At 40.7% G+C, this 7,865-nt stretch overlaps 1 protein-coding gene across 1 annotated transcript; it reads left to right on the forward strand.

Moving 5' to 3' along the window:
* The first annotated feature begins 1,297 nt into the window (after nucleotides 1-1,297).
* On the forward strand, nucleotides 1,298-7,398 carry LOC109953656 (proteasome subunit beta type-7-like). The gene is made up of 7 exons (XM_020589127.1): nucleotides 1,298-1,405; nucleotides 2,410-2,503; nucleotides 4,271-4,368; nucleotides 5,624-5,764; nucleotides 6,038-6,153; nucleotides 7,073-7,131; nucleotides 7,222-7,398. Exons 1-7 carry the CDS (start codon nucleotides 1,344-1,346, stop codon nucleotides 7,375-7,377), a joined length of 726 nt encoding a protein of 241 aa, XP_020444783.1. The 5' UTR covers nucleotides 1,298-1,343; the 3' UTR covers nucleotides 7,378-7,398.
* Nucleotides 7,399-7,865: the final 467 nt, after the last annotated feature.

Genomic DNA, 7,865 nt, shown 5'->3' on the forward strand with positions numbered 1-7,865 from the left:
ACAGGCAGGTTAAAATCAGAGCACATTAAACCTTTGTTATCAGCTACTAAAATCCCACTGATTACACCTTTAGCCACCTGTTTTGCCCGCTCTGCTTCAATAAAGGGCTTAATCAACATAATGCACTCTTCTTGTTGTGTGGAGGCGCCCTATCTGATCTTGTCCACCTGACTGGACCCCATTTCCTACTCGACCTTGACATCCAGCTGGCATCAAGTTGGCACCCATCCTGTTCAAGGACAAAACATGGCAGCATGTTTACATACACAGCATTACAGGCTCAGGCCCATTCAGGAAGCAGATTTAACAAACTCAGAAGTTGACCCTGACCTCTGAGTTGACTGACCTTGACATGGAAGCTCTGGGCTTTCAGTTTCAAAACAAATGAGCAGGTAGTTTTCATCAGGTCTGAATATGTTCAGTTTGAGATAAGCATGGATTTACTTAACCTTGGGATTTTTATCCTCTTCTGAAAATGAAAATGTTTGAATCTGAACTTATATGAACTATATATGAGGAAAGGAAATAGTTTGTCAGACCATTACATGTGTGTCTCCTCTCTCCCGTAGTGTGTCCTCTCTCTCCCTGTACCTTTCTGCAGGTAGTCCTGGCTCTGGAGCTCTGCGTTTCTGATGAACAGTTACCAGCCACATCAACCTGCCCAGTGTTTAATTCTTTGTTGTTTATTTGTTTTCTGTTCTTTTCTCTCTCCTCTATCCATGCACCTCAACCAGTTGAGGTATTGTTGTTATTTATACTCTACTGACTTAACGTGAAGCACTTTGGTCAATTGTAGTTCTGTTTAAATGTACCTCATAAATACATTTTGATTGATAACCAAAATGCTCAAATGTGACTGGTGGACTTTTAGCCTACAGTAGAAGATCAAGCAAGAAAGAGCAAGTAATATTAAACAGAATGAGGAATGGACACACTAACACCATGCTCTTCATTGTGGATAAACACCCAACAGGCTTTTGTGACTGGTGTCAAGAAAGTGAAACATAGTTTAGCGGATTATGTATAAAATACAGGCCACCTACACAAGAAATGAGACACATCATCATGCAGCTACAGAGGATTCGGTACAAACCAGTACTAATACTACAATTAAACACAGAGGCGGTGTAAAGGACAAAAAAGCTATTGGTTTTTAAATAGATTGGACCACACAGGACTAAAAGAAATGGGCCTTGAAGAACTAATGCCCAAAAGGAGGCAGTAATGCAACATCAAGGATACAAACTGTCGTAAACATAGCCGTAAAATCCCCCCAAATAAAGAAGAAGAACCATCAGGCCACTTCCTTTACTTCCCGGAAACACAAGCTTTTATTCAACAAGATGGCGACGCTGGCAGTAACTCGGCCACCCTTTGGGGGTTTCAGTTTCGAAAACTGTAAGAGGTACGCGCTGTTCAATGAATGAATGAATGAATGAAAGTTATACGAGAATTACAGCGTAGTTTACTGTTATACGTTTTTGCCCTTACTGTTTAGAGGTTGTTATAATAATGTAAATATAGGTTTGTCCTAGTGATGCTTGCCCATGCTAACTTAGCTTCCATACAATGACTCAGGTATTTCGCTACGCTAGTAAAAATACCGTGATTGATTTTAATGTTTGATTCTCTTCCATGTTGAACACTGTACACATTTAATTGTATAATTTTAACTTCTGTTTTTAGTATCTCTACAAAATGCGTACATTTATTATGATTATTTTTACAGGGAAAGGTGCATGTCGGAACGTTTCTTCTCTTTTTCCTGAGTCCGCTAGCTGGGTATCTCTAACGTTATTTATTATAGTCAAGTAAGTTTAACTAACTAACCAAAGCAACAGCGCTACGAACTGTAGAGCTTAGTTAACACCTAATGAGACAGTGTACGAGAATGTATTCACATGTATTTTAGCAAACGCTGGGTTATTTTAATACAATTGAAAGAAAGTCACTTTCAGCTTTTCCCGTTTAGGGGTCGCCACAGCAAATCGTCACACTGACGACTCTCATGTTGACACTTGGCACGTGTTTTACGCCAGATGCCCTTCCTGACGCAACCCTGACTCGAGCGCTGTGCCTTAACCACTAGCCTACCAGGGCCGGCTATTTTAATACAATTCAGTGGTTTAATATTTTAGTTGAGTACATAAATAAGCTCTACTAGTAGTATTTTTTTTTTAACTCTACTCATTTAAACAGAACCTTTGTTGGTACTTGGTTCTGGTAATTGGAGTGTCAGGGAGGTGAACATTTGCTTTGACAGTCATGGTTTGACAGGACAAGTTTGTTTTGTATAAAACTGCAGCCTTGTGTTATTACTGGGTTTAAGATTTATTAGGCTTGGTAGTGTTTACAGTACCACAGTCATTCAGTTATATGCAGTAAGTGTCTTTTTACTTTCATTTTCAGAAATGCAGTTATAGAAGGAGAAGTTAACAAAGTTGGATGCAGTTTACCTGCTGCCCGTAAAACAGGAACTACCATCTGTGGCGTTATCTTCAAGGTGAGTGACTGAACCGAGGGCGTTTGAAATAAGTAGGCTAAGTTCCAAAAGTGGAGAAGCTATTGGTGTGCTAGTCTGCCCTCTCGTGGATTATTGCTCATATGGTGTAAATGAATATTCATAAATAGAATGTTCTTCTACTCTGAGTTAGATTTTGTTCAGTATGTGCAGGACAGATGGTAATGTTTTCATTATTATCTGCAGAAAACAGTTATATATTGCCTGTGCCCTTCTCTGCATTGTCTGGCTTCGGCTCCAGATAGATGTTTTAGCTTTAAACATTTTACAGCAGACATTTTCACTTGCAGTACCATGAGAGGCTGCATTCAATGTGCTGTGCTTTCTGCAATTAGTTGTATTAATTACATGTGTAGTTTTCATCCTGTAACAAGTGAAAATGTTTGCTGTAGAAATAAAATTGGCAGTGTGGCATAAATTGTCATGAAACATCACACTTTTTCTCCATATGTTTGGGGTTGGAGGGTCTTCTAAATATTTGTATTTTATAGTTATATATGTTATGATTTTTAATGAAAAATAAAGATATGTGTGGTCCCATTTGCATCTGTCAGTAATATAGAATATGTGCACTTGCCTGGTCTTCTTTTATTTTTATCACACCAGCCAGCTCAAGGGCTGCAGATGAAAACTCGCTGCTTGGATAAATGTCACATTCATGGTCTATCATAATGCCAACTATTGTCCCTGATTTACATATAAAGTTGTTAATTATTAAGATGTCAAATCTGGATTAAATGAATCAGTGTTACAAGTACAAGTTTATGTTACAAGTAGTCTTCGCTGATTTTGGCGATATCGTTTAACAACAGAGGATTGACTGTCAAAGTGTAGTGAGCCACAAAGGTTAGGAATTAACTGTACCCATGTCATGTACTGTGGGGACTAGTGATGCACTGCAATAGATCTTTTTTTTACAGTACACATTTATACTTGCCATAGCAGAAGCTCAGTTGTTACTAATAACATTAATGATGGCTGTGTTCAGTTCAAGCATCCCAGTAAGTGATGACAGTGTGACGGTGTCAACAGTACCAGGGCCTTGAAACTGAAGCACCTAAATGGAATCCAACCATCATTTATTTTGTGATTTACACCTGTTTTTCTGTGACATGTCAATGTCTTCAGTGAAAAGAACTATCAGAGGTGTTATTCATCTCTCATGTGGTCAGAATTGTATGTTGTATAATGTGTTTTCACCATGTACTGTATCATAGACAAGTGATATTTTGGTGGCAGTCTGGCTTGGCTGCTGCCAGTGTGTATAGTCAGTGCCAGTCTGTCTTGATATTAAGAACCATGTTTATATGCCAAGTATGTTTAAGTTGCGACCTACAGTATGTTTTTGTAAATTCATTAAACGGTGAAGCATCAGACAGTGTTGTGTTTCCCACACGGGTATAGGTCAGAGATGTGTACCTGATTAGAAACACACAAATGTTTGGGTTCCAATGAAACAAAAACTATTTCTTAAGTGACTTACTGATCATGATATTTGTAGAGTATTTTCATGTAATTGTTAATGAGTGTATGTGGGTAAGAGACGGAGCTGGGTAATGGACCCAACCCTAACAGAATCATAACTGCATAGTTGGGCACTTTCAATATCAAAAGATAGATCAGGGGTCACCAGACAGGCTAATAATTAGAAGTTTTGTTTTACTTAAGTGCTGAAAAGCACTGGTCAATGCAGGATTACTGAGCATAGTTTTACTGAATCTAAATGTGGCCTTCTGTTTCCCTGTGAAGGATGGTGTCGTCCTTGGAGCTGACACAAGAGCCACTGAGGGCATGGTAGTGGCAGACAAGAACTGCTCCAAGATCCACTACATCTCCCCCAACATTTAGTAAGTGCCATGTGTAAAAAGAGACGGAGCTTGAGTTTTCTTCTCAGGTCTTTCATTGGTCTGACATTGTTCTACACACAGATTTTATGTTTGCAAATGAACAAAGATGAATTTAAGGGCAGACACACACTAAGCCAATGATCAGCCATCCAGCGCTCGCCCCCCCTATTGTGTCCCTCATCATTGGCCCCAGTTGGCAACCTGTCAGCTTTTTGGCTGATTCGACAGGTTGAATCAGCGTCAGCCTGCTGGGCCTTGTCGATTAGGAAAAACCACTGATTGGCTGTTGAGCTTAAGTCATTGCACAACAAGAGAACGGTTCGGGAAAGGACCTTCAGCCTGTCGCTGTAGTGTCCATGATTTCACCCATTTAGTTGGTGTCTCCTTGTTTTCTGCGTCGACAGCCTCCTTTCTTCTTCCACAATCAAAACACCAAGGACAGAGGACACCAGTGTCATTTGCAACTTCTTATCAGACATATTCTCCATTAGACACAGCCGTAAACAGCAGCTGTGTTGGATGAGAGGTGTTTTGTTTATAGCTTACACGGGAAAGGACCTTCAGCCTGTCGCTGTAGTGTCCATGATTTCACCCATTTAGTTGGTGTCTCCTTGTTTTCTGCGTCGACAGCCTCCTTTCTTATTCCAACCAAAACACCAAGGACAGAGGACACCAGTGTCATTTGCAACTTCTTATCAGACATATTCTCCATTAGACACAGCCGTAAACAGCAGCTGTGTTGGATGAGAGGTGTTTTGTTTATAGCTTACACTTTTGCATTCTAGCTCTTCTTCTTTCCCTTTCTGAATGGTGAATATAGATAACTGCCGGTAGGGGCAGTTATTTCTGTCACACAGGCACAGAACGTATGTGCCAGTCGGCTCTTAGCTGTAGTCTCTGTGTGCAAATGCTACTTTTTCATCCTGACTGGCTCAGACAAATTCAGCATGAGGCGAAGCAGCATTTGCCCTTTGTTAGTGCTAGTTCGTTCATGTCGGCTTTGTGTGTCTCTGCCCTGTTAGTGCTAGTTCATTCATGTCGGCTTTGTGTGTCTCTGCCCTAAATGATATTTGTTGTAGTTTTAGAGGAGTCCAGTTGGGCTCCAGTTGTCATAGCTGAAAAATATGTTTAGGAATTTTCCAGTCTTACAAATAGTGGCTTTAAGAAAACAAAGTTTAATTCTTTTTTCAGCTACATGTGATGGAATTGAGGTGTTGTATAGCTAACAGGCTGCTGTGATTGTGTTACTGTGCAGCTGCTGTGGCGCAGGAACAGCTGCAGATACAGAGATGACCACTCAGATTATCTCCTCCAACCTGGAGCTGCACTCCCTCTCTACAGGCAGGCTGCCACGTGTGGCCACTGCTAATCGCATGCTCAAACAAATGCTCTTCAGGTGCGCTTCGCAGACTGGATCAGAATATATCATCATATAGTCCAGTTAGTGGAAAATCAGTTGAGAAATTGTTGATGAATAGAACAACCAGACATGTATGCCAGTTTTGGTTCACTTAAGTGAAATAAATAAATCATTTTTTTTAAATTGCTTTGAAGGAAAAATGAGTATTCAAAAGTAAGTTTTATAAATTAGTTTATATCTGGTATGAAAATGTAGGAAAGTCTCATATGTATACATGTGAATGAGCAGTGCTGTTGTGTGTGTGCTCAGGTATCAAGGCTACATCGGGGCCGCTCTGGTTCTGGGTGGAGTGGACTGTAATGGTCCTCACCTTTACAGCATCTACCCTCATGGCTCCACTGACAAGCTGCCCTACGTCACCATGGGTCAGTCTCAAGCACTTACAGTGCATGCTTCTTACACATCAACTGCAGCTGGCTATCTTGATTTATTTTTTTAAGGGTTAACTGTGCTTATCACTTGCATTTCTGTGATGCTTTTAGTGGTTTTACTGGGACTAGGACTGTATGTTGCTGACAGTGCAGTCACAGTGCTCTCTGGTGGAGAAACTATGCAAAAGTAGATGCTGGTAATAAAAGAACTAGTTATGATGACTTGTTAACATAGGCGTAGTTTCCACTAGGAATATGTCCTTGTTGTTTTGTTTTTATTTTGTTTCTTTGAAAAGGCCAATGTCTGTGAACTGCTCTTCCTCCGCGTCTTTGTTCTCAACACAACAGCTGTCAATCGCATAGATCCGCTAGTAAGAATAGCTTAACTGATGATAGAATAACTTAAAGCTGTGCTGCCAATGTTGGCACATTGTATAGCTGCTAGTCAAAATCACCTGCTCTGCAAGTGGATAATGTTACAATGCTAAACTCTGACGCTGAATGTTTGCTTCTCCAGTCCAGAGGAATATTGAAAAATGCTTTCCTGGACATGATTGTCCTGAAGAGGTACACATAGTCTGGACCAGAGTTAATGTTAGAAACTTAAGAAAACACACATGGGAAAGCTGAACAGTCTGACTACTGTGATTAGCTGTAGGAGAGCCAGCTAGGTCAGATGGACAACACAATAACAGCAAGCACAGAGGCAGTATAATTTTACTGTATTTAATTGCTCATATGGCAAGAAGTTTAAAAGCATCACCCCTTTCTTTGTTGAGATATCGACTCAGTCTGATCTCATCCAGACTGTGAGTTACACTCTTTTAGATGACAGCCATGATGGCAGTATAATCTGACTAAGATGAAAACATGAATATTATCAGCTCTGTGATGCTGTTTTTCTTTTCTGAAGGCTCTGGGTCCCTAGCTGCCATGGCAGTATTTGAGGACCGCTATAAGCCTGACATGGAGGTGAGCCCACCACTCACACAAGACAATCCTGTAAGAACCTTGATAATCCAGACAAGTCAGTGTGACTTCCTGTAATACTTTGTGTCAAAGGAGGAGGATGCCAAGCGGCTGGTGCGTGACGCCATCGCTGCAGGTATCTTCAATGATCTGGGCTCTGGAAGCAACATTGACCTGTGTGTTATAACGAAGAGCAAGGTGGACTACATCCGGCCCCACGACGAGGTCAACAAGAAGGGGATTAGGTGAGGACTATACTGTTACCTGGAGGTTAAATTCATCCTGGATTTATTCTTCCACATTCAGTTTTTCTGATTCCCAACATGTTGCATCGACATGTTAGGAATAAGAGAAACCTTAATGTTCAGACGCTTGTCCTTCCCAGAATATATTTTCATGAAGCACATGGGAAAGGCTTTTCAGATGGTGACAGTAATAATCCAAGATGAAGAGCAGCTGTTCATGTGTGTAGAGTTACACAGTACATGATGTAGCACTGTTGTCTCCATCTCTTCTATAACAGAATGCATCATGTCACCTCACAGCACACAGCTTGTTTAGATATTGTAATCATAAATGTAATTTGGAGTCATCACCATGCCATCACTTGATGAGTTGGTGGATGATTTGTGTTGTTGCTTGTCCTGCTTAAAGAATGAATGAGACCTTGCAGCTGGAAAGTCTTTGTTGGAGTGCAGATCTAATAGCCACCGCCTCTCACACTGATCTTTGTTTAC

The sequence above is a fragment of the Monopterus albus genome, unplaced genomic scaffold (assembly GCF_001952655.1).
Source record: "Monopterus albus unplaced genomic scaffold, M_albus_1.0 scaffold919.1, whole genome shotgun sequence".
In the NCBI taxonomy this organism is placed as follows: Eukaryota; Metazoa; Chordata; class Actinopteri; order Synbranchiformes; family Synbranchidae; genus Monopterus; species Monopterus albus.